At 41.5% G+C, this 27,388-nt stretch overlaps 1 protein-coding gene and 1 pseudogene across 2 annotated transcripts in view; one reads left to right on the top strand and one right to left on the bottom strand.

Moving 5' to 3' along the window:
- PRIM2 (DNA primase subunit 2) overlaps positions 1 to 7,703 on the bottom strand; it is a 329,319-nt gene extending 321,616 nt beyond the window's left edge. Inside the window, exons 1-4 of the mRNA XM_032299377.1 lie at positions 7,596 to 7,703; positions 6,382 to 6,544; positions 4,123 to 4,226; positions 407 to 486 (exon numbers count right to left, since the gene is read on the bottom strand). Of these exons, the coding sequence (XP_032155268.1) occupies positions 407 to 486; positions 4,123 to 4,226; positions 6,382 to 6,535 (338 nt within the window). The 5' untranslated portion in view covers positions 6,536 to 6,544; positions 7,596 to 7,703. The remainder of the gene's footprint in view (positions 1 to 406; positions 487 to 4,122; positions 4,227 to 6,381; positions 6,545 to 7,595) is intronic.
- A 13,809-nt stretch (positions 7,704 to 21,512) lies between these two features.
- On the top strand, positions 21,513 to 22,990 carry LOC116565871 (annotated as a pseudogene). Its single transcript, XR_004275630.1, has one exon. The product of XR_004275630.1 is annotated as a Y-box-binding protein 1 pseudogene (transcript).
- The last annotated feature ends 4,398 nt before the right edge of the window (positions 22,991 to 27,388 follow it).

Raw genomic sequence — 27,388 nt, 5'->3', positions numbered from 1 at the left:
AGGCCCACAGAGCTCAAATTCCAAAAACCTGTATCAAATTCAAGTGTGGGCTTAATTTTTTCTTATAAATATTTTCATTTTATTGCAGGAAAATGATATCATTTTATATCATCAAAAGTCCTTCTTCCTAATAAAATCCCTTCCGGTTTAAAATCTCAAATGAAGAGTCTCTCTCACAAACTTAAGATATGTTTCATCAGGCAAACTTTTGCAAGAATTTTTTTCAATATTTTTAAGTAAATAATATGTTCCAAACAATTTACTGTAACAGTGTTGAACCCATGATCAACTAGTCCTGATGTTATTCAGGGTTTTCCTATGTTCAGCACCACACATCAACTTACCACATACCAATTTATAACCCAAGACACCAGATTTGACTGTGAGAACATAAACATATACTCACGACTGGCAATAGGCAAGGCGCAAAATAAAATGAGAAATATGATCTCTTCTTCGTGGTTCATATTCATCTTCTAAGTTTTCCTTAAAAATAATGACACATGAATAAAATTAATACATTAGAATGGTAAGAGGTATAAATAAATACTAAGCCAGCCTAAGCCAATGGTAAAGTAAGTTTCAAAAACATTTCTTTTTTAAGGAGTCTCACTCTATCACCCAAACTGGAGGGTAATGGTCAATCACAGCTCACTGTAACTTCAAACTCCTGGGCTCAAGTGATGCTCCAGACTCAACCTCCCAAGTAGCTGGGACTACAAGCAACACCCACCTCACCCTGCTAATGTTTTATCTTTTGTACAAATTGGGTCTCAGTATGTTCCCAAGACTGGTTACAACTCCTGGTCTCAAGCAATCGTCCCACCCTGGTCTCCCAAAGCACTAGAATTAACAGGCATGAGCCACCACACCCAGTCCCCAAACATTTTTTTTTTCTTTTAAGTTCTGGGATATATGCGCAGAAAGTACAGGTTTGTTATATAGGTATATATGTAACAGAGTGGTTTGCTGCACCTATCAACCCATCATCTAGGTTTAAGCCCCACATGCATTAGGTATTTGTCCTAATGCTCTCCCTCCTGTTGTCCTCCACTGGCTGACAGGCTCTGCTGTGTGGTGTTCCCCTCCCTGTGTCCACATGTGTTGTCACTGCCAGAACATTTTTTAATATGCTTTTCAGGGCAATTATCATTTTACTTCAGTTACCAATCAGATGAAACTGAGAAGTAAACTAATCTCAACAAAACTTCTTGGGTTTGGACCCCACTACTTTCTTCCCACCAACTCCTCTCTTTCAATTTTCTTCTTATCCAGCCTATACCCATGGTGCTCTCCACTTCAACAACTTCTTACAACAACCTCAACTTCTTTAATTTGAACCATTTGGTAAAACTTAGATTCTTACTTAATCTAAAATGACACTCTGCAGTCCTATTCCCAAAATGCTAAGAACCTGTGAAGAAAAAAAACACACACAACTATGGGAACTGGGAAAATATAATTTCATGGTCTATAATCTCAACTAGATCCTTACCACTGTCATGGAATACTTAGTTCCAAAATAATAAGAACAAACATGTCTTGAGTACTTACTAGGTACCACTCAATGCCCTTAGCATTTTTTAAGGCATTAACCCATTTAATCCTTAAAAAAAAATACCCTACAAGTTAGGCACTACTATAATCCTATTTTAAAGATAAGGAAACTGAGGCACAGAGAAGTTATATAACTTGTTCGGGGTCACTAAGGTTGTCCAGAATAAGAAGCAATATTGATATTTGACACAAAATCATTTTCTTCCTCACTCCTCAGAAAATCTTCAGTCTTTACCAGCTGTCCCAAGACCCCCACTAGAGCACCTTTCCCTTCTCTCTGAACACATGACTTCACCTACTTTACAGAAAATAAAGACTACTAGGCAGTATCCTTCAGTACCAAGCTTCTGCATACACATGCTGTGTTGCCTTCCATCCATCTCTACAGAGCATCTCCTCTTCCCGGCATGTAAAGCTGTATTTGTCCATTTTCATGCTGCTAATAAAGACATACCCAAGAATTTATAAAGGAAAGAAGTTTAACTGACTCACAGTTCCCCAGGGATGGGGAGGCCTCAGGAAACTTACAAACATGGCAGATGAGGAAGCAAACATGTCCTTCTTTACATGGTGGCAGTAAGGAGAAGTGCCAAGGAAAAGCTCCTTATAAAATCATCAGATCTCATGAGAATTCACTCACTATCACAAGAACAGCAGCACAGGGGTAACTGCCTCTATGATTCAATTACTTCCCACGGGGTCCCTCCCACAACACATGGAGATTACGGGAACTACAATTCAAGGTGAGATTTGGGTAGGGACACAGCCAAACCATATGAGAAGCTAATTCTTGCACCTAAACCCCCCAACCCATTTGCTTGTGCCTCGTACGGACCCTCATTTATCAAATGCTCTTTCAAAGTTTTATCTTCAAGCTCCTCTCTTCCTCTTTCTATTCTAGATCTTCTGCTCAGTTTCTACATGTGTTTAAGTATGTCCTGTCATACGTGTATAAATGTGTGCTTGTGTATCTTCTCTTTTCCCTAAAATAACCTCTATATTCTGCCCTATTTCTCTTTTTTCAGCTACACATTTTAAAACAGTACATCTTCCATATCCACCTCTCCATCTTTCTCCTCCAACCACTGTCATTGTTCTGGTCTCTACCCCTATCTACAAGGGTCCAGCCTGCTGCTAAATCCAATGGACACTGTACAATTCTTCTTATGTAATCTATCTTCAGCTTCTGAAACTGTTGTGGTTAAAAGCACTACCACAGAAACAAAATACCCAGATTTGAATCTTGGCTTCACCATTTACCATATTATGAGCTTGGGCAAGGTATTCAGCCTATCAATAAATAGGCTGTATCTGTAAAATAAGGATGATAATAATACCTACCTCCTAAGACTGCTATATGAATTACATACATGGGTTAATATATGTAATGCACTTAGAACAAAGTCCGGTGCATAGTAAACATACTATTAATATGAATATCTGCAGCTGTTATTCCCTATTATCATTATTTACATCATGATCATTACTGAAACTCCAGCCCTCCTTGGCTTCCATGACACTACTATCCTGGTTCATCTTCTACTTCTCAGAAACCTCCTTTTCAATCTCCTTCCCAAACTCCTCCCATTCCACTTTACCTTCAACATTAGTATTCCTCATGTCTTGTCTTCCATCATCATCTCTTCTCACACAAATATTATGCTCAGGTGCTCTTACCTACTCCTGATGATTCCAACCATCTGCTAAATCTATACTCCCACCAGATGTCTTCTGTATATCCAGACCTACATATCAAATTGTCCACTAGACATCTCCACAGGCACCTCAAATTCATGTTGAGAACTAAACTCTACATCTTCCAAGACTGAGTTCTCCTCCTGCATATCACACACCACCATCCACTACTTTTCCTAATTAGAAACCTGGGTATCATTTGTCACTCTTCTCTCTCCATTCCCCCTAAAATCAGTCACTAAAACCTTTTGATTTCACCTTCTTAATACCTCTTCAATCAGTCCCGTTCTCTCGTTTAATTCAGACTCTCATCATTTCCAGGGTTCTAACTGGTTTCCCTCCTAAGAAACATGACCCTGTCAATCTGCTGTTGGCAGTCATCTTCCCAAAATGAAAATCTGATCACATCTGTCAACACGCAGCTCCAGTACTACCTCTTCTGGAAAGTGTTCCCAAACCTCCCCAATTTGAGCTGAGTAATTATATATGCTTTTGGAGTTCCTGGAGCACACATCTATAAACACAGTCATTATCCTATATTGTACGGGATAGATTTGGCAATGTCTGGAAATATGTAGGGGTAGAAGCCAGAGATGCTACTGAGCATCCTACAATGCACAGGACAGTCCCTGCAACAAGGAATTATTAGACCCAAAATGATGTTAGTCCTGCGGTTGAGAAACCCTACCATATTATAATCATCTGACTTCACGTCAATCACCCCTAACAGACTGAAGTACCTTCAGGCAGAGGCCATGATACATTACCCTTTATAAAAGTCGAGTGCTTAATATAAGCCCTTTCCCATGAGTTACACTCGATACATAAATATACAGAAACTGAAGGAATTTTTTTTCCTTTTTTACTTACTCTGTAGGAAAACTTGAGTTTTCGAAGCTCATTCTCCAACTTACTCTGGTATTGGTCTGTTCCTTTCACATAGCTCACTCCAAGATTTTCAACTGATTTTAACACTAAAAAAAAGAAAAAAGGCATAAATGCAAGATAATGTCTTTCTTGTTTCTTTGTTTTTTGGTTTTCTTGAGACAGAGTCTTGCTCTGTCGCCAGGCTGGAGTGCAGTGGCACGATCACTACAACCTCCACCTCCTGGGTTCAAGAGATTTCCCTGCCTCGGCCTCCCTAATAGCTGGGACTACAGGCACACGCCACCATCCCCGGCTAATTTTTTTGTATTTTAGTACAGATGGGGTTTCACCATGTTGGCCAGGATGGTCTTGATCTTCCGACGTCGTGATCTGCCCTCCTTGGCCTCCCAAAGTGCTGGGATTACAGGCATGAGCCACCGCACCCAGCCTAAGATATTGTTTTAAAACTAAATCCAAGACAAAATCTATGGAGGGCAATTCCACAATTACCTGTTCACAGAACATGATAAGTAATTGCCAGTTTATTTCCTGTAACTACATTATGTAAACTACACATGCTTATAAGAGAAAAATGTCCATTTACATGCAAAAAATATCCATGTCCCACAGCATAATCTAATACCAGGGATTCTCATTAAGGGAAGAGGGATGGATGGTGAATAATCATTCCTGTACGGAGCCACTGTTGCTGAGGAACAGAAAAGTATGTCAATATGGAAAAAAAAAACTAAGCACTCCTTGTGTGCATCCTTCAAATGGAGCTGCCTGTTAGGCAGTTGGTTTCATTTACTCAGCATAGATTCATCAGAAAAAAAGCAGCCCTTCCTTTCCTGATGAAGCCAAGGGCAGGGCACAACAATGAAGAAGAAGAGACATCCAATCAGCCAAATGAACCATCCTGAACAGGTGCTACATATCGTTCAAAGGTTCCTAAAACACCTTATCAATCATTCCTCAGATGAATTATTATCTGGAGGCATTTTTGAAGTCAAGAACCAAAAACTTCTAATTGTCAGCTGAACATAAACTCATGTCCCACAGGTACCTCCTTATCATGGTATCCAAATTTAATTATCCTTCCCTCATTCCTACTCCTCTTCCTGCCATGCCCACCTCCATCAGCAGAGTTTCTATGCAACAGATCATCCAAGCAGGAACTTCAGCCACTCCACAGCTGCTCCCTCACTCCTCATATCCAGTCACCAAATCCTATCATGCCCCACCTCAGCATCCCTTATATCTCTCCCCCCTTCCTATCACTGCCATTGTCACTGCAGTAGTTCAGGCCCTTATCATTTCACCTCAAGAGCCAAACTCAAGGGACACTTTTCAATCACTATCTTAATCCCTCTGAAGTATCTGACACTGCTAAGCTTTCTGAAACTCTTTTCTCCCTTGTCGTCATTCTTTCACTCAACACACAGGTACTGAGGAGGTGCCTCCTCTCTGTATTAGCATTGCTCACCCTGCTCCTCTAAGAATGATTAACAGTATCTTACCTTTCCTTCTCATTTCCCCACAAGGATATCCTGGAACATTAACTCTGAAGACAATGCTAGTGTTTCTATTTCAGTTCATGTCTAACCCATTCTTTCCTCTAGCAACACACTGAGGATAAGTAGGCCCCTAGGACAATGGCCATATCCTTCTTACACCTCATTATTACATCATTAGCATGGCACAAAATGCCCTCCGTTATCTGTACTTCTGCATCCACCCTGAACTCCTGAACTTGTTACTGTTATCTCAATAAATTCTCTTTCATGCCCCAAACCTTTGCACAGGCCATTAACTCAGCTTGGAAAAACTCTTCACTTCTCTGCTGGAAAATTCCTACTCATTCTTCAAGGTCCAGATCACATTTCAACATCTCTAAGAAGCCTTACTTAATCAGACTAAGTCAGTCACTCTCACTTCTTTGTTTCAACAGCACTATCATTAACTTCTGCTAGAGCAGTTAAAATACTGATTTATGACTATTATTTTGGATGTCTGTGTCCATGTACTAGAATATACCTTCCACAAAAAATTATGTTATTCATCTCAAAATCCCTGCCACTTAGAACATAGTGGCACTCAACAATATGCATTGTACAATAAATAATGAATGAGCACCAATCCCTCAATAAATATTTGTTGAATGGATTGCTGAATGAAGGAAATGAATTACTTTCATTCATTCTCACAAAGGGTAAGTGAGCTTCTCAAGAATACATACATTCTAATTTGCATATCACTTACATTTAACTCTATCAATAGCCAAGTTTTCAAATTCTATTAAAGATATGTTTTCAGAAGGCGGCTGCAAGTAAAACTGAAGGCAATGAGGGTAGGAAGCGCTTCTCTGGTCACCTGCTAACCACTGCATCCTCCGCAGTTTTCCAGTAAACTCCATCTTGGTCACCTTAGAAGGAAGCACATAAAAAGCATAAAATGATGGAAAATAAAGTGGAAAATAAACAAAGAAAACAACACGAAAAACTAATTCCACAAACACGGGGGAAAAAAATGGAGTTGAAGGCATGCACAAAACATTAACAGTGGCAACTCCTGGATGATGTCCTTCTGTATTTTCCAGATTTTCTACAATACACCTATAATAATGTGTAATGGGGGTGGAAGAGGTGCTAGAGGAGATACAGGTGGTGAGCCTAATTTTCAGCAACATGAAAGTCAGGTGATGCCTGCTCATTATAGGCCTGTGTGTCACTGCTCTTGGATCTTTGGGATCCCAACAGTTAACATAAAGTTTTACGTGGTCCTCAATCCTGAACTCACAGAAAATTGCCATAGGTTCTGGCTAAATGAGGTTCTTATTTGATGGACTGGGTCCAGTTACTTCCCATGACTTTGGGAAACATAACAACTGTCTTTCAAAACTCCTTTTAGGAAGCATCCACAAGTAACTTATAGAAGTTCCATCCCTAGGCCGGGTGCGGTGGCTCACGCCTATAATTCCAGCACTTTGGGAGGCCGAGGCGGGTGGATCACGAGGTCAAGAGATCGAGACCATCCTGGTCAACAAGGTGAAACCTCGTCTCTACTAAAAATACAAAAATTAGCTGGGCATGATGGTGCGTGCCTGTAGTCCCAGCTACTCGGGAGGCAGAGGCAGGAGAATTGCTTGAACCCAGGAGGCGGAGGTTGCGGTGAGCCGAGATCGTGCCATTGCACTCCAGTCTGGGCAACAACAGCGAAACCCCGTCTCAGAAAAAAAAAAAAAAGTTCCATCCCCAACCCCCCGCCCCACTCCTCGGGCAAACCTATCTCCCCTCAACTCCTCCCTGGCACCTAAGTGCCTGCCCCAAGCAACCAACCAATACCCAATACTCCCAACCTGCCAAGTCTGTCCTGCTCCTGCTTCCTGCAAAGTGATGGATTTCTCCTTTCCCTCGACTTGCAAGCCTCAACAATAAGATTGCTCTCTGTCCTAAATTTGCGGGAGTTTCCCTTACCTGCAAGAATCCAAACTCTGGAAAACACAAACGCTGACAACCACTGATCCCGGGTGGCGGGAGAGTTCATATGAAACCGGAGGCGGAAGTGACTAGAGCAGAAGGCCCGCCCTCCCCCACTTCCCGTTGGCGGATTGGGGGGGGGGTGGGCCTTGGGCTCTGCGCATGCTCAGTGGAGCGCGGCTGGGAACTCAAATGTGTTTCATCTACTTTGCCAGCTTTAAGATTTCTGGATATCAGTGTTTTGGGGATTTTTTTTTAGATGTACTTCCTGTATGTGGAGTCAGCCGCTTTTAACGGTTGAAACTAGGATGCCGAATGCTAGCGAGGAAAACTTGCATATGCCGAAAATTGAACCAATATAAATTTGGAGACACCAATAAACACTCCGTAAAATTAGGAAAATATGGCGCTTTAACTTGCAGGGCTGGCACTCATCAGTTTCGATGGGGAAGAAATGACGAAAGCAGGCATTAGGATCCTTTTGGCACCTAGCTTACGATTCGGGGCTTTTTTTTTCCCCCTCTAATCTTTCACAAACCGATAAAGTCCTCTAAGGTTGTATTACCCCCATTTGGCACTTGAGGAAACAGAAGCTACAAGGTTATCGTTAGTTTGCCCATCTACGTACAATGCATATTTTGAATCTCCTATGGGGCACAAGCCCCTTACTGTCAGGTTCCACATTCAGTTCACTCCCCCGCTCCCCGGCAATGCCTCGCACAGAGTAAGAGCTCAGCTGAATTATCTGTGGAATGAACTCGAATGAATGAAAGAATGCACGTTCGCAGAAATCATTCTGCAGTCTACAGGAATTAGCAGAGCCCAGCCTCGGAGGGAAGGTAGGGCGGAAGAAGCGGAGCCGCTAGAGACGAACTGGACCTGCCGCTTACTTTCCAGATGTCGGACTGCAGGCTCCCAAGCTGCGCGTCAGAGCCACACCAGTTAAATGCGGTCTGCAAGATTTTCGAGAACTGGAATTAACTTCACTCGTGGCCTCTGGGAGGCGTGTCTCGCTTACAAATGTGCTGGGATGAGGTTCCGGTATCGGTAGTCCTTTGGAGATTAAATAAACGCTTTGAAATGTTCACGTTTTTAGAAATGCAGAGTACATTGAAACAGTATCAAGCTTCAAAGCACCTACCCAGCCTAGACTAAACTGTGGCTGGCACTGACTTTATACCAGGTCCTATTCTAAGTGGTTTACATATTAACTCATTTTATTCTCATAACTATATAAAGTAGGTTATTTACCTCCACCCCCACCCCCGCGTGACGGATTCTTGTTCTGTAGCCCAGGATGGAGTGCAGTGTCGCGATCTCAGCTCACTGCAACCTCTGCCCCCGGGGTTCAAGCTATTCTCCTGCCTCAGCCTCCCGACTAGCCACCGGGATTACAGGCGTCAGCCACCACACCCGGCTAATTTTTGTATTCTGGTAGAGATGGGGTTTCGCCATGTTGGCCAGGCTGGTCTCGAACTCTTGATCTCAAGGGATCCGCCCGCCTAGGCCTCCCAAAGGTTATTTTATTAAACCTATTTTCTAGATACGGAAACTAATGAACAGAGAAGTTAAGTCAAAGGGACACATTATGTCACAGCCATGTTCAAACCCAGGGAAACTATGGAGGCCCCACAGTGCTAACCATCTCACTATTCCAATTCCAGTAATGTGGCACCAGAGCTTCACCTCTTTTCTTCCTCTCTCTATCAATACATAATTATCATCACCTGCTCCAGAGAAGACACCTGAAAGCATATAAACTGCCTGAAAAAACCTGCAGCACAGACCATAAGAATATTTAAATAAATATCTGATCTCTGCATGCCAAATTTAAATATTATAAATTACAAAAATATATATAAAAACTTGACCATAAAAAATATAAAATTATGCAACTAAAAAATTCCTAAAAATATTTTACAGTCCTCAAACTAGGCCTTGTCAGCCCACCAAAAGCATTAACATCAAAAAGGTTAATGCCATCAGGATACAAAGAAGTTAATTCATTGGGAAAAAATCCTAAGACACAAACTGAAAAATGGGAAAAGAAGAGGAACATGTAACTCATTAAAAAATAACTATTGTTAAATATGAAAAATGTTTTCATTACTGGCAGCAAAGAAATTTTCTCCTGCAAAATTGGCAAGGATTTTATAAAGAGATTACTCGGTGTTGCCACCTGTTTTGCTCCTCATTCGAACTCCCGAGGCTCTTTATGATTCCCATATGGTGTAGTTCTTTAAATAATTATAGTCCTCTGCTACTGAAGTTCATTATCTTTTGGAAGATTAAGATTAAGAAATTCTGTAGTAGAGGGATGTAATTATGTCTATGAACCACTGGACAATTTGATGAAAGCTCTCCTCAGAAAAATGCGCCTATAATGGATGTATACTATTTCAAGAGGTTCAAGATCACCATATGTGTCTGATTAAGAATTCCAGCACTACTAGGTTTTAAGCTTTCTTTGGATGAGCCCTTTTTTCATCTCTGTGATCCCTAAAGTGCTTGCTACAATAATCGGCCCAATTAAAAGATGAAGTAAGCCAGGATCAGTGGCTCACACCTGAAATCCCAGCACTTTGGGAGGCCAAGGCAGATGGATTACGAGGTCAGGAGTTTGAGACCAGCCTGGCCAACATGGTGAAACCCTGTCTCTACTAGAAATGCAAAAATTCGCCAGATGTTGTGGTGGGTGCCTGTAATCCTAGCTACTTGTAAGGCTGAGGCAGGAAAATCACTTGAACAGGGGAGGTGGAGGTTGCAGTGAGCCGAGATCATGCCACTACACTCCAGCCTGGCAACAGAGTGAGACACTGTCTCAAAGACTATATAAAAAAAAAAAAAAGAAAAGACGAGGCCAGGCGCAGTGGCTCACGCCTGTAATCCCAGCACTTTGGGAGGCCAAGACGGGCAGATTGCGAGGTCAGGAAATCAAGACCATCCTGGCTAACATGGTGAAACCCCGTCTCTCTAAAAATACAAAGATTAGCCTGGTGTGGTGGTGGGTGCCTGTAATCCCAGCTACTTGGGAGGCCGAGACAGGAGAATCGCTTGAATCTGGGAGGCAGAGGTTGCAGTGAGCCAAGATTGTGCTGCTGCACTACAGCCTAAACAGCGAGTCTCTGTCTCAAAAAAAATTAAATTAAAAAATAAAAATAAATGACAAAGTAGCCAATGTCATTTTATGACCAGCTCAAAGAAAACTGGAAATATATGTTCATGCTTAACATACCAACATCTTACTAGCTACGTCACATAATAGCTGCCTTTTCATCATATTAAAAACTGATTTTAAGCCTCAGGGAACAAAATAGCCTGTGTTGGTCAGCTATTCCAGCATTTTTATTGTTTCCTAATGCCTCAGTTTTGGTCACTACCTCACTGTGAAGAGATTTTTTTCTGAATCCAGAGTCAATTGCAATATAAACCTAAATATCACAGTAGCAGTAATCCATAATAATGTTAAACATTTCACTACCCATATTCAGTAAAATCACTGCGATCTCTTTCATGTATTCACTTCATCTACAAAAATGGATTGACACAATGCTCAGCCCTGGCAACCAACATTCTTGTAAATTACAGACATTGACCTCACAATCATAGGGAGGAAAACATACATAAACACCTAAGTTTTACTTCCACTGAGCCATAGCATCTCAAAAACTAAGATGATTCACTCATTTCTGTGACCCCGGTGCCTGGCACTCCATGGACCCTCAACAAATACTTATGACACGGAATTGCTGAATACTGTGAGAGATGTATGAAAAATAATGCTGGGTTCAGCTTCCCATTAAACAGATGGTTTGAATCAAATGTGACTGCAACCTATAAAACTTCAAGTCCTCATCTGAAAACTTTATACACATTCCTTCCAGAATGAGTTGGCTTCCTAGCTTAGCCTGTAATAAAGCACAGAGTACCTTCTCTGGCAGAATTTCCATGAATCATCACTGCTAAGTTCACTGCCTGCCCTGGGCATTACCCAGCTACAGACAGACTGCCCCAGATGGCATTTACCCTGAGGTAACTCCTCCACAGCTCCAGAACTTCTGTCCCAAAAAGTGTCACACTTACAGCTAAGAATTTAGTTGCCATGCTTGGTAAATCTGAGTGTTCATTCCTCCTCTGTGTGGGGTGTGTCGCCCTAAAAACCAAAGGCGTGGTAAGCTTCTTTACCAAGTAAGCATGCTATAAACTAGATCCCACCAGCTGTGTTTGCCGTGAAAAGCAGAGAACAGGAGGTATTTCCAGCAAGATAGCGGGCCCATAAAAGCTAATGCAGAGTTAGCCAACCTCTGGCCCTCCACCCTCCCCATTTCACTGCCTACCTCTAGGAGTTAGCTGATAAACAACCTAAAGAAAGTATTTTATTTTTTTCTCTATTTGCTTTAGATTGCTTTTGTTAGTCAAAATCAAGGAGCAGGAGAACTGGAGAGAAAGCACATTTGTAAAGGGTAGTACCGTGAAGAAGCGCTACCCTTCCGTATATCGACATTATTTGATTTGTTCCAGAAATAGTAATAAAACACTTACTAAGTGCCAGGCAGTGTTTTCTATGCTGGGGATACAAGAATGATGAGAGAGACAAAAATCCCTGCCCTCATAAACCTTCTAGTGGGAAAGAGAAACAATAAACAAGTTAAAGATATAAATCATATGTTAGACAAACACTAAGCAGAAAAAAAAAATAGAAAATGCGGGAAGTAGAAAAGTTCCTTTTTAAAGTTTCCTTTCTTGTTAAAGAATAAATCATAAGTGTGCTAATAACTTTGTTAAGCCGTATCCTGTGTAGCTGTTAAATATGCCATGCTTACAGGCACATGGTACATTCTGTGTCTTTGTACTTTAACCAAGGTATCTATGCTGAACGTGCTCACAGGCATGTCTCTGCTCTCTGTTGCTTTTATCTGTTTAGAAAAAGTTTTAAGTTGTTAGCCAATCGGGTTTTAGTTTACATTGTAAGGTCTGGCTCCAGCTAATGGATATCAGACACAGCAGTAAGAACAACCCCGAAATGTGTAAGAAATAAATGTGTGTGTTTCCCTTTGTTCATTGTATTCTTGTGGCAAGATGGCTAGTGAGAGTACACTTCCTGCAGTCCAGGAAGTAAAAATTGCGTTGCTGAAAGATCCTTTGTCTCAGTGCTAATTTTTCTCTGTGATACCAAGCATCTATTTCCAACATCTATTTCCAACAGAAAAGAAGGATGTAAAGTTTTTTTGTTGTTTTTTAAAGACGGGGTTTCACCATGTTGGTCAGGCTGGTCTTGAACTCCCGATATCAGGTGATCCACCTGCCTCGGCCTCCCAGAGTGCTGGGATTATAGGCATGAGGCACCACGCCCAGCCTGGATGTAAAGTTTTTAAAGGAGATTGAAATTTTAGAAAGGATAGCCAGGAAAGTCTGGCTAAGAATGTGGCCACGAAACAGAGACTAGAAGAAAACTTGGGATTTAGTCATGTGTTATCTTTAGGAGAATAGCATTTCAGGCAGATGGAAGGCTAATCTTAATTCCATAGTATTTAAGACATTGCGATATTGCTCCAAGAATAAAGTCATCAATCAACAGAACAGAATAGATAACACAAACATGGTCCCACACCTATGAGGAAACTTAGTATATGACAGATCCACTGTACAAATCAATGGAAGAAAAAGTAATGAACAATTCTAAATGATGAAGGGACAATTGGCTACAGGGGGGGAAAATGTATTCCCTACCTCTCGCTATATAAAAAATCAATTCCAGATGATTTAAGAACTTGCATATGAAAGGCAAAATTTTAAGAATTTAAAACAAATATATAGACGGTCTTTATGGTCTTGATGGTTCAAAGAATTTATTAAACAGGACATTAAGAAAAAGCATAACGAATTCTGGAGATGGATAATGGTGATGGTTGCACAATAACGTGAATGTAGTTAATGCCACTGAACTGTACGCTTACAAATGGCTAAAATGGTAAATTTTGTATTATGTATATTTTAAACTCTTTTTTAAAAGCTAAAAAGACAAAGACTGATAATTGTAACTACACTAAAATTAAGAACTTAAGGGATTTTGCATGCGGAGGGAGTTTCTGTTCATTTGTTTTTTTAAGGCAGGGTTTCATTCTATTGCCCAGGCTGGAGTGCAGTGATGCAATCATCGCCCACTGCAGCCTCTACCTCCTGGGCTCAAGTGATCCTTCCACCTGCGCCTCCCAAATAGTTAGGACTGCTGGCACATCCCACCACGACTGGCTGATTTTTTAATTGTTTGTAGAGATCAGGGTCTCACTATGTTGCCCAGGCTGGTCTTGAACTTCAGGGCTCAAGCCATCCTCCCGCTTCAGCCTCCCAAAATGCTGAGATCACAGGCATAAGCCACCATGCTAGACTTTTTAAAAAGTACATAAAAGTTTTTAAAGTACATAAAGATGTAGTTTTTTAGTGATCCACAAATTGAGAGATGATAAAATTAACACAGAATCAGTATTAGTATCAAGATATAATCAATAAGAAAAAAATTAAAACAGTAGAAAAGAGAAAGAGAACCTGAACAAGTATTTCATGATGAAGGAAGTATAAATGACCAATAAACATATGGAAATATGTTTAATTACTTTACTAATTGAAGAAATGCAAATTAAAACCACAAGGAGATAACATTCTGTAGGCGCCAGACGGATAAAAATTTCAAAGTTTGAAAATATTGCATGTTGACTAGGAATTCATTTACTATAGGTAAATGCGTTAATTGACACAACTACTTTGAAAAATGTGGCATCACCTGGTAAATTTGAAAACATATGATTCTTTGTCCCACTATCTGATTCTAGTCTAAGTATATTCTCTAGAGAAAGTTTTGAGCATAGACATCAAAAAATATGAACAAGAACATTCATGGCAATATCAAAACAGTAAAACACTGGAAACCATCCATCATCCATGAATAAATTGAGCCAGGAACAGTGGCTCATATCTGTAATTCCAATACTATGGGAAGCCAAGGAGGATGGAACTCTTGAGCCCAGCACTTTGAGAGCAGCCTGAGCAACATGGCAAAATCCTTTCTCTACAAAAAATACAAAAATATTAGCTCGATGTGGTGGTGCAAGCCTGTAGACCCAGCTACTCTGGAGGCTGAGGTGGGGGGCCAGGAGGCTGCAGTAAGCCATGATCCTGGAACTGCACTCCAGCTGGGAGACAGAGCAAGACCTCGTCCAAAGAAAAGAAGGGAGGGGAAGGGAGAGAGAGAGAAAGAGAGAAGAATACATTCTGGTGTATTCATACAATGGAATTTTTAAGTGAAAAATGAATGAACTACTACAACTACAGTGAGCACATCGACATGGATAACTCACAGAAATATAATGTTAACTAAAAAAGCAAGCCATAGGACAATACCGTATATGCTGGATATATTCCATTTCCCACCCCATTACCTAAAACTACTCTAGCCCCTTCCCCTGCTCTCTGTTCCTGACTAAATGGACCATTTAAACAGTTTTCTGTGCTTTCTGCTTCCAGTTAGGTTAAGTCAATTGGAAGCCCCAAAAGGAAATAGGAAGAGAAGAAAGTGAGATCAATATATTTATCCCCACAGCTGCCTCCCTGCAAGGCTGCCTGTGTCCCTCAACCTGTCATGCTTCTCTCAAGGTGGTAGACTCTAAAGGACTCCCTCACTTTGGGTCTGATAACTTCTCCTTGTCTACCTTTCAGGCCTAGAGACAGTAACATGTTGACTTCTAGTAAGCCCTCCTTAATTGCACTATCTATCCTTTGTGGTTCCCTACTCCCACGCCTTGGTAAATAATCTCTGCAAAAGCCATTCTTGAATTAGCTTTCTTTTTTAATGGAGTCTTGCTCTGTCGCCCAGGCTGGAGTACAGTGGAACAATCTCGGCTCACTGCAAGCTCCGACTCCTGTGTTCAAGCAATTCTCCTGCCTCAACCTCTCAAGTAGTTGGGATTACAGCCACACAACACCATGCCTGGCTAATTTTTATATTTTTAGTAGAGACAGGGTTTCATAATGTTGGTCAGTGTGGTCTTGAACTCCTGACCTCGTGATCCACACGCCTCAGCCTCCCAAAGTGCTAGGGTTACAGGCATGAGCCACTGCACCCGGCCAAATTAGCCTATTTTGAGTATGCCATCTGTTCCTTGTTGAACCATGTCTGCTACAATTCAGCATTTATATAAAAGTTTTTTTGAAAGCAGAATAATGCACACTGGAGTACATACGGCAGGTAGGAAATGATCAAATACAAGATAGTGGTTAACTCTGGGAAGAAGAAAGAGGATACAGGTAGGGACGTTTCTGCCCTCTCTTTTCTCTCCCTGATAGACCCAAGACAGATCTAATATTGTAATACAGGCTGAGGTTTTGGGGCGTGGACTGCCGATGGCTCAGTGGGGAAGTTTCCTGCTGAGCAAATATACTTGTTAGGTCCCCTGACACTCTTGTGCACAGATCTGGGAAGGGAGCAAATGCTGACAATATAGTTCCTCTTCTTTATCTTTCTCCCTTGTCTCTGAAACTCTCTGGTGCCAAGATGCAAAGGTCCTTTTTACTGAGTCAACACCCACACCTAAATGCTTACCACAACTTGACAGTAAATTTCGTCTCTTGCTGTAATGACATGGTCCGGAGTCAACTGAACCTCCCAGACAGAATTCATCCTACCTACAGCTTCACAGCATCCCAGATGCATCTGAGAGATAGTAGTGGAAAGCATTTGGATGTACTAGTTTGGCCCTCTCTCTTGGGGTAGCACAGAGTGGAGCTGAGTCGGGGCCTGGGATAGAAGGAAGAGACACACAGGATAGGAACCATATGGAGTTTAATCCAATATCTTTGCTTTGCGTTTATCCATATGGTAAGTGAGGTTAGTGGGGGTATGAAGTGACATGAATCTCACCCTGAACACAGTATTCAGCAAAGCTGTTCACTCTTGGTGCTATTTATAGATACAGAGGACTAGAAAAGAGTGCAGAAAAAAAAATCTGACCTTGGTTTAGCCATGGGGAAATAATTTTCGATACTGGTATTTACGAGCACCATTTGTCATTCATGGATAATGACTCCATGATCCACAGCTTCAGGCATTTCATTGCTCTATAACAGATTAACTTTTTGGTAGAACTTATTTTATTACAGTACTAATTATTCATGCCAGCTTAGAGCATTCGAAGATTATAAGAAATATTTATTTTTAGTAAGAATATAACACAATTTTTTGCTTAACAATTTAGTAGAATATCCCTGATTGTTCTTTCCCTATTTGAATTTAAGCTAGATTAAAACCTATTTGAAGACTCGCCTACCTAGAATCATCTTATTTGTGTTTAAAGGAATTGAATTGAAGAAAGGAGCCTAAGTTAAGAATATAAGTAACAAAGAAACTACCTTCAAATACAATTTCACTTTATGCTCTATAATTGATGGCACTTTTCAATGTTCTGTTCTAAAATGACTTAGTTATTTCGCATGAATCTATCTCGATCCTGGCAACATCAGTTGCTCTGTTTGAGCTGAAACACTTCCGAATATTTGAGTTTTTAACATGAGACTGATTATTTGATCATGAGCTCCTTGAGACCAAGCAGACTATCTCACCCATTTCTGCACCCCTGTGTCTACCATAGTCCCTGACACAGACCAGACTTGCCAAAGCTGTCAGCTGAACTGAATGAACTTCTCTGTTCTTATCCCTAATTCCAGATGGTCTCCCATATACTTTATGATGTAATCCTTCACAGAAGATGTGTTTTCACTCTAGATTTTGGCTTTCCCATTGAAATTTCTGATCACAATATTTTCTCTCAGTTGCCTGTTTTTTGGAAACTGCAGTAGGTGTAAATATGATCCTGTTATGATGCCAAGATTGAATTCCGACTTGATTAGCTGATAATCACATCCAAAAGTTCGAATTCTCAGTGAGAAAACAATACTAACATTTCAGAAAATGGAAATTAGAGAATAATAATAAATCTACCTTTCTCTGACTAATCAATACTTGAAGATTAATGTTGAGAGCTATCCTGGGTAAAGAGAGGAAAGGGACTTTCCTGATGTGTGTGGAATCACTTTACCTGCATTTTCTTCTCTTGGAGCAACAAAATATAATCTATCACCTAGGGAACAAGTAGTAAAAACTTTCTCTTTCTATAGGGAACATGATTTTTTCCTAAGAGGTTAGTTATTTTAGGGTCAGTGCCCCAGGAGCAGTTGCGTATGTACTTGGGACTCCACCCTAGACTTCTCACCTACTTCTGCTACTTCTCACCTGGGCATCTCCCCTACTGCTTACTTGCCAGGCGTCTCTGCCCCACAAGGCCCCAGGTAACGGTCCCAAATCAAATGCTTCAGTTTCTTTCACTGGGAAGGGGTCCTTTCCCTCCCCACTCAACACCTCCTTCTCCTCACCTAACCCACACACATAACCAGGCCACACAAGCAACTCTTAGAATCCAGGTCAGTCTTCCCCAGAGTACAGTTATGAAGCGATTATGTTGTTTTGTGCTTTCTCCAGTGCAGTGATAGTTGTTTTTCTAGAAACTCTGATTAATGACCTTCACTGTGGGAGTTTTCTGTTTGCTGTGTAGAGTTAATCAAATTTTTTTATTGTCTAGTAAGTCCAGATTTTTCCAATTTTATTTTTTCCCTAAGAATAAGAATACAGTATTGGTACTTGTAAAGCACACCATAGTTTTCAAAGCAATTTGATTTATATGATTTAACCCAGGATTTCCCCAACCAATTAATTATCTGCGGTCTCTATTTTATTATAATTTCCTCTTTATTCTTTCCATTTTTTTCCATCCATTTTTATGATAAGTTTCATAAAAAGCATATCCTAGGTCATCTGGAAGACTGTGTTATTTCCAAATAGTACCATATACCAGTCACTGCATGTAACTCCAGTGGGATTGGTGACACATATGATCATCTGAAATGACACAGTTTGGTTTAAAATGTATTGGCAAGCATAACTAGCTAGCTGATTGAAGAACTGCAGGTTCTAAAGTAAAAATGTCAACCATCACCCTGCATCATTATTGCTTTCAATTTGGATTTTCCTCTCAACAATTATAAAGACAAAAATAGGCGGGGTGCAGAGGCTCAGGCCTATAATCCCAGCACTTTGGGAGGCCTAGGTAGGCGGATCACTTGAGGTCAGGAGTTCGAGGCCAGCCTGGCCAACATGGTAAAACCCTGTCTCTAGTAAAAATACAAAAAAATGCAAAACAAAACAAAACAAAACAAAAAACCCGCAAAAAAACTAGCTCGGCATGGTGGCAGGTGCCTGCTATTGCAGTTACTTGGGAGGCTGAGGCAGGAGAATCACTTGAACCCAGGAAGCAGAGCTTGCAGTGAGCTGAGATTGTGCCACTGCACTCCAGCCTGGGCAACAGAGAGAGACTTTTTCTCAAAACAAATGAAAAATAATTTTAAAAATTTTTAAAAAGACACAAGTGGGGCTGTCCAGGTTTTCCAGCCAGTGCTTTAATGGTATCACAAGGGAAAGTATTACTCTGATTCTGTCTCGGTATGGGCCAAATTACAACAGTATGCAAGTAGTATCCATTAAAATAAATATGCAACGAAAGATTTTCCAGTCAGATTTTCCCTCTTGCATTTTGGAGTGAACAATTAAATTGGCCCATTAATCAATCGTAATGGCTAAGAACAAAATCATTTTTAAAATCTAAATAAATAACTATGATGATGACAGTGATTCAGGTGATAATCTATTGCACTAAAAAAAAATCATCCCGGGCCGGGCATGGTGGCTCAAGCCTGTAATCCCAGCACTTTGGGAGGCCGAGGCGGGTGGATCACAAGGTCAAGAGATCGAGACCATCCTGGTCAACATGGTGAAACCCCGTCTCTACTAAAAATACAAAAAATTAGCTGGGCATGGTGGGGCGTGCCTGAGGCTGGATAATTGCCTGAACCCAGGAGGCGGAGGTTGCGGTGAGCCGAGATTGCGCCATTGCACTCCAGCCTGGGTAACATGAGTGAAACTCCGTCTCAAAAAAAAAAAAAAATCATCCCTCCTCTCTCCCTCCCCTACCCGGGGTGCAGGGGGAAGGGGCGGGCGGGGGGCGGCTGCGGCGGGGCCCGGGTGTCGGGGGCACGGTCCCCCGCGGGTGGGGGGGTCTCCCGGGCACCCAGGGGGCCGGCGGCAGCGGCGACTCTGGACGCGAGCTGGGCCCTTCCAGTGGATCGCCCCAGCTGAGGCGGCCGTAGCGGCCGCCCCGCTAGCTCAGCCGTCGCGGGGGTACGCGGGCGGGGAGCGGGCTGGCGGCGGTGTCGGCGGGCAGCAGGCGGGGTCCATCCCCCTCCTCCCCACCGCCCGTCCGCCCCCTGTTCCCCACTCTCCTCGCTATTTTTTAAATTTTTTTTTAATTAAAAAAAGAATCATGTAAAAAAATAAGTGACTAAATCTTCCTATTATTAACCTCAACTTATGCTCTTCAATTTCAGCAAAGCATCCCCTAACAAATAAAATTAATATTGTCAATTTTAATTACATTTGGTTTTTATCATTTGGCTTGTATTTAATATGTAAATGTATTGGCTTTTATGTGTCTATCTTAGCTATAACATATAAAAACATAACAATAACAATGCCATAAAAATCATATACATCGCAGGGCTTGGTGGCTCACGCCTGTAATCCCAGCACTTTGGGAAGCTGAGGCAGGCTGATCACCTGAGATCAGGAGTTTTAGACCAGCCTCACCAAAATGGTGAAACCCCGTCTTTAAAAAAAAAAAAAAAAACACATACATCAATTATGGGTATTCTAATAATCTATTTTCTTCCTCTTAAGGGCTTTTATACATTACATTACTCAAGTTTGAAAATGACAATTACAATTCTAATCCTAAAATAGGTTAACAGGAAATCTTTTGATTTATAATGCTACTCATAGAATAAATGCACCTTCAGGAACTTAAAATGGTTCTTGACAAATTTAGAAATCTTAGAAAACTATCTTCTTTTAAAAATCAATTATTACTTTCCACTTCAACAGTCATTTTATTTGAGTAATGGACTCATGACTGAGTTCTTTCAAGAATGCCCTGGCTTAGGGAGAGAAGTACTAGGCCTAAATTTAGAGTATTTATTCTATGGAAGATAAACAACATTGTTACATAAGGCACTCTTCCAAATAGCTTAGGTTGTTTAGAACATCCATTAACCCAATGGAGTTACAAGATATTAAGGCAGAAAAATATGCTTTAGTAGTTATGCCTTTGAGAGGCTAGAGACTAAATATACAAAATGTCTTAACGATGACGTGTTATATATTTATTTCTTAACCATATGTGGATAACCACATAATTTTTACTTATCTGTTGGACACCTAATTTTAATGTACAATTTAAAACTCAGCAACTACCTTAAAATCAATTAAACCCATGGAAAAGTGCTGGGGGAAACACTGAAAAGTCAAAAAGGCCTTCTAATGATTTAAATGTGCACTTAAGTGCACTTAAAGAGTCAACAGTTAAATAACCTGGAATGACTCTATCTGTCTATCTCTCTATCTCTCTCTCTATCCATATTCTTTTATATATTTTTTCAAATGTAACTCTGCTCAAAAACTAAATTAATAACAAAATTATTTGGCAGATATTAATATTTAAAACATGTTTCTTTTCCTAAAATATTTCATATTTTCAGCATAAAAGGCCCAGGTGAGGCAATATTTCATATTTGGGGGCTCAAATTTGGAAGCAAAACAGTTTAAAGTTGAAAGCAAGTCGCCTGTGACCCCCTAAAGGCGAGACTGAAAGTTCTGTCTTGGCTTCTGGCGTCCCAGCCAGTAAGTAGGACTGTCTTCTGAAGTGCCATGGAGAAAGCAAATAAAAGCAGAGTCAGAATTACATCACATGAGTTGTAGCGGGAGCGGAGAGCGGACCCCAGAGAGCCCTAAGCAGCCCCACCGCGGCCGCCGACCTAGTTACTATCACATCCCGGGAGGAGCCGTAGCTGCCGCAGCCGGCCCCAGTCACCATCACCGCAACCATGAGCAGCGAGGCCGAGACCCAGCAGCCGCCCCTGCCCTCAGTGCCGCCGACACCAAGCCCGGCACTACGGGCAGCGGCGCAGGGAGCGGTAGCCCCGGCGGCCTCACATCAGCGGCGCCTGCCGGCGGGGACAACAAGATCGTCGCAACGAAGGTTTTGGGAACAGTAAAATGGTTCAATGTAAGGAACGGATACGGTTTCATCGACAGGAATGACACCAAGGAAGATGTATTTGTACACCAGACTGCCATAAAGAAGAATAACCCCAGGAAGTACCTTCGCAGTGTAGGAGATGGAGAGACTGTGGAGTTTGATGTTGTTGAAGGAGAAAAGGGTGTGGAGGCAGCAAATGTTACAGGTCCTGGTGGCGTTCCAGTTCAAGGCAGTAAATACGCAGCAGACCGTAACCATTATAGACGCTATCCACGTCATAGGGGTCCTCCACGCAATTACCAGCAAAATTACCAGAATAGTGAGAGTGGGGAAAAGAACAAGGGATCAGAGAGTGCTCCCGAAGGCCAGGCCCAACAACGCCGGCCCTACCGCAGGCGAAGGTTCCCACCTTACTACATGGGGAGACCCTATGGGTGTCCACCACAATATTCCAACCCTCCTGTACAGGGAGAAGTGATAGAGGGTGCTGACAACCAGGGTGCAGGAGAACAAGGTAGACCAGTGAGGCAGAATATGTATTGGGGATATAGACCACGATTCCGCAGGGGCCCTCCTCGCCAAAGACAGCCTAGAGAGGACGGCAATGAAGAAGATAAAGAAAATCAAGGAGATGAGACCCAAGGTCAGCAGCCACCTCAACGTCGGTACCGCCGCTACTTCAATTACCGACACAGACGCCCAGAAAACCCTAAACCACAAGATGGCAAAGAGACAAAAGCAGCCGATCCACCAGCTGAGAATTCGTCCGCTCCCGAGGCTGAGCAGGGCGGGGCTGAGTAAATGCCGGCTTACCATCTCTACCATCATCCGGTTTAGTCATCCAACAAGAAGAAATAAGAAATTCCAGCAATAAGAAATGAACAAAAGATTGGAGCTGAAGACCTTAAGTGCTTGCTTTTGCCCGTTGACCAGATAAATAGAACTATCTGCATTATCTATGCAGCATGGGGTTTTATTATTTTTACCTAAAGATGTCTCTTTTTGGTAATAACAAACGTGTTTTTTAAAAAAAGCCTGGTTTTTCTCAATACGCCTTTAAAGGTTTTTAAATTGTTTCATATCTGGTCAAGTTGAGATTTTTAAGAACTTCATTTTTAATTTGTAATAAAAGTTTACAACTTGATTTTTTCAAAAAAGTCAACAAACTGCAAGCACCTGTTAATAAAGGTCTTAAATAATTAAAAAAAAAAAAAAAAAGAATTACATCACATTCAGTCTGAACTCTTCTTGACTTCAGTACTCATAGAATCAATAATCTACAGGTTTATTGTCAAGTATAATTCTCCCATTCTGTTGTCGTTGTTGTTGTTGTTGTTGTTGTAACAGTCTTGCCCTGTCACCCAGGCTGGAGTACAGTAGAGCAATCTTGGTTCACTGTAACCCCAACCTCCTAGGTTCAAGTGATTCTTGTGCCTCTGCCACCAAGGAGCTAAGATTATAGTCATGAACCACCATGCCTTGCTAATTTGTTTTTTAGTGTGTATTTATGGTAGAGATGGGGTTTCACCATATTGGCCAGGCTGGTCTCAAACTCCGGACCTCAAGTGATTCACCTGCCTCTGTAGGTAATCCATAAGCCCCACACATTGGTGTGCCAGAATGTAGGGATCCATGAGCCCCATGTTTGGTGCCAAAATGTAGGGAGCCAGCCCTACATCACCCGTGGGTACCCCAAGTTTGGTGATGACAAAGGAATGAGAGAAAGATCAAGAGAAAAAGTGGGACCAGGGGACCATCACTTCATCACTCTGGAGGTGACAGTGAAGGCCCCGAGCTCTGATCATCCACACTATTTATTGATTACAATCACTTTGATCTATAGGGGAGGGGTGGAGTGGTGTTGGGATGAATCAGTGAGCCGGAAGTGAATCTGTGAGCCGGAACTGATGTATCATCCTAAGGACTGATAACAGTGGTGGTTTTAGAAAGAAACAAAGAGGGATATGTTGGGGAAAATAGCAAAGGAGAAAGGACTTACAGAGTGCCTACAGAGTGTCTCAAACTCCAGACCTCAACTGATTCATCTGCCTTAGCCTCCCAAAGTGCTAGGATTACAGGCGTGAGCCACTGCACCCATCTGGAGACTGCAGTTTCTAAAGGCCAGACTAGAACTATGCTAGTAGAGAAAATGGCAACCCAAGTTTAAACTATGATTTATTAAAGAAAAATTAATGTCTAATTTTGAAAAATGTGCTCATTTAAGTCAACTAATAAAGAAGCCAACAGCCTCATTACTCTTACCTATGGGAAAATTGAGCTCAACTAGAAGGCACACAGTAAACCATACTCAAAGGTCTGCAGCCCATCCACTACCCAGTTTTCAGATCTCTCAACACGCACGCACACACGCACATACACGTGCACACACACACGCATGCACACACACGAGCTCACACAGGCACATGAGACAGGACAACAATGAACAGCAAGTACCCTTGTCCACTCAGAGCTGAAGCCCAGGGTGTTATTCTATTCTAGATCTCCTCTCATGCAGAGGAGCTGAAGGTTCTCAAGAGGGGCTAAAGTTCCCGGACTAAGATACCTAAAGTCCCAGGTGCTTGTGAGGACAGAGGGAGTGTAGCGTGCAGATGCAACTAACAGAGCTGAAAAGCCAAGTCCAAATGGACAATGCGTCTGCAGACCTTGACCCCTGCTGTAGGGAAAGTCCAACGAGGCTTAAACTTCAACACTTGTCCCTCCCATATTGTGAGCTCTTTTTGAAATTACCCTTACCCTTCAGTAAAGAACTTCATAGAGATATACAGAGTAAACACAGGGATGAAAAGTTGGGGGGTCGGATGGGACAGTGTCTGCTCCATTTCTCTCTCCCTAGGTTTTAGCAGAGAAAGAACATCAACCCTTCTGTGGATCTGCCAAGTGGTGCTTGTCAAAAGAAAGAGACTCATATGCTAAACCACTACCTCCATTGCCTGCAGAATAAGCTAAACCTCTCTGCCCCTGAGAAGCACCTCTCCAGCAAGGTTCTGCCACTTTAAAGACACACCCTCAACTTAGGTAAAATAACTGAACAGTAGATCAGAACACAAAGAGAAAAGAGGTCGAAACAGAGTCTCTCTCTATATCCAAATACAAGTATCCTGGCTCATCTGTCTCCTATATCTCCTCCCTTTAATTAACTGCAAAAGAATCTGGTTCATCACTGGGCTTAAAATGTGTACCTATTCATTCATTCGTTCATTTAACAAAAAATTGTTGGATGCCGAACATGAAGAAGACTGGAAAAGAAGGCAAGATAGGAAACAAGGAGCTCAGGAAGCTGTCACTTCGGACATTTTAGTCCAGGACAATTACTAAATGCTGACCCTAGAATCGGATGGCATGGGGTCAGTCTGCTTGAAATGAGAAAAATAAGGACCATGAGTATAGAAATATAACTAGGTTCAAGGTTGGGAAAGATTTTTTTTCTGATAATATGTCCTTTTTTTATTAACATGTCTATTCTTTTATTAATATGAAATGCTATAGTACTGGAATTTTATTTTTTTATCAAGTTGAAAATTCTATCAGTTAATCAAACTTTTTAATTTCATAAAATCATAAAATTTGGAAACCACTCATCAAAATAATACACATTAAACCCCAAAGTAAATCTTGGCATTTTATAATAGATTATAGTTTATGAAAGGCTTTCATGTGCATTATCTCGCTGGACTCTTACCTTCCTCTCAAACACGCGCGCGCACACACACACACACACACACACACACACAGAGAGAGAGAGACAGAGAGATAGAGACAGAGAGACAGAGAGAGCGAGAGATAGCGAAATTCAGGCACAGAGAGAATTGTCCACAGCAGTAGGGCCAGTAAGTACAAAGGAAAGATGAACGCTCAGGCCTTTAGATTTGAATCCTAGTGTAAGACATAATGTGGAGTTATAGTTGGCAGGGCCTGGTGACAGATGGAATAAGGGAGAATAGGGTGGGGGCGGCAGGAAAAGCAAGGTGGACAGAGAAGAGAATGCAGAATCAAAATGATTCAGGTTTTGTCTGCTTTAGGATTGGTTTTTTTCCTTAACTGCTTCATTCTAAAATGCATTTTCTTTATATTATTTTAAATTATGTAGCAGTACATTCTTTTGGGCTTGAGAGTCACCTTACACAAACGAAAATAAATTTGTAAAATGGTAATTTTTATTATTTATAAAGGAAGCAAATGCTTCTCATAATTTGGAGGGAGAGGAGAATGAAGGGGCATCCACTACTTTATATAAGGGTCCAATTTTGTAGCTGTTAAAGTTTTGCTCTCCAGTGTGACATGCAACCCCCTTCTTTTCTGCCCTGAGCCTTGCTTCCCAGGGCCGTCCCCATGAAAGCCCTGCCTGTGCCCAGCCTTCCCAAGCTTCCAGTCCTAATCTCTTTGTTCTCATCATTCCCTTAGCACAGTCTGCAAATTGATATCTTTTTAAAAACACCAATGTCTAAAGTTGTTGGTGTTTTTCTGTTTGTTTTTTGTTTTTGTTTTTGTTTTGAGACAGACTGTTGCTCTGTCACCACAGTGGAGTGCAGTGGCACAGTCTCGGCTCACTGCAACCTCTGCCTCCCAGTTCAAGCAATTCTCCTGCCTCAGCCTCCCAAGTAGCTGGGATTAAAAGTGTGCACCACCACATCTGGCTACTTTTTGTATTTTTAGTAGAGACAGGATTTCACCATATTGGCAAGGCTGGTCTCGAACTTCTGACTTTATGATCTGCCCGCCTCAGCCTCCCAGAGTGCTGGGACTACAAGCATGAGCCACCATGCCAGGCAGAATGTCTAAAGTTTTATTATTTTTCACTTCAGAATAATGCCAAGTGTATAAAAAGTGAAAAGTACTTTGGGAGGCAAAGGTGGGTGGATCACAAGGTCAGGAGTTCAAGACCAGCCTGGCCAAGATGGCGAAATACCAACTCTACTAAAACGACAAAAATTAGCCAGGCATAGTAGCAGGCACCTATAATCCCAGCTACCAGTGAGGCTGAGGCAGGAGAATTGTTTGAAACCGGTGGCAGAGATTGCAGTGAGCTGAGATCACGCCACTATACTCCAGATTGGGAGACAGAGTGAGACTCCGTCTCAAAAAAAAAAAAAAAAAAAAAAAAAAAGTGAGAAATGACATCAAAAATTATCTACCAACCTTCAGCTATCCCCAAAGACGTCGTCCCACTGATGTCTTTTTCTAATCCATGATCCCGCATTGCATTTAGTTGTCATGGTTTCTCAGTCTCCTTTAACTGGGATAGTTCTTGAGCCTTGCTTTGCCTTTCATGTCCTTGCTATTTTTGTAGATTAGTAGTCAGTTACTCGATAGACTGCCTATGTTTCCTCATGATTAAATTGAGACTGTGCATTTTTGACAGTTATGTTTTTCCAAGAGAATATGTTGTGTCTTTCTCAGTACATATATTAGGAGACATGCGGTGCTGGAACATCTCATTACTGGTAATGGTAACTTTTGTGATTTGGTTAAGATGCTGTCTCCTAGGTTTCTCCACTGAAAAGTTACTATTTTTCTGTTTATAATTTGTGATGATCTTGAAGGGACCTACTCAAGACTATGTAAATATCCTGTTTCTCA

Source organism: Sapajus apella, unplaced genomic scaffold, assembly GCF_009761245.1.
Source record: "Sapajus apella isolate SASKATOON/1434 unplaced genomic scaffold, GSC_monkey_1.0 scaffold41, whole genome shotgun sequence".
NCBI classification, from domain to species: Eukaryota; Metazoa; Chordata; class Mammalia; order Primates; family Cebidae; genus Sapajus; species Sapajus apella.
The sequence above is the reverse complement of the archived record's forward strand: the minus strand, read 5'-3'. Positions and strand labels throughout refer to the sequence as shown.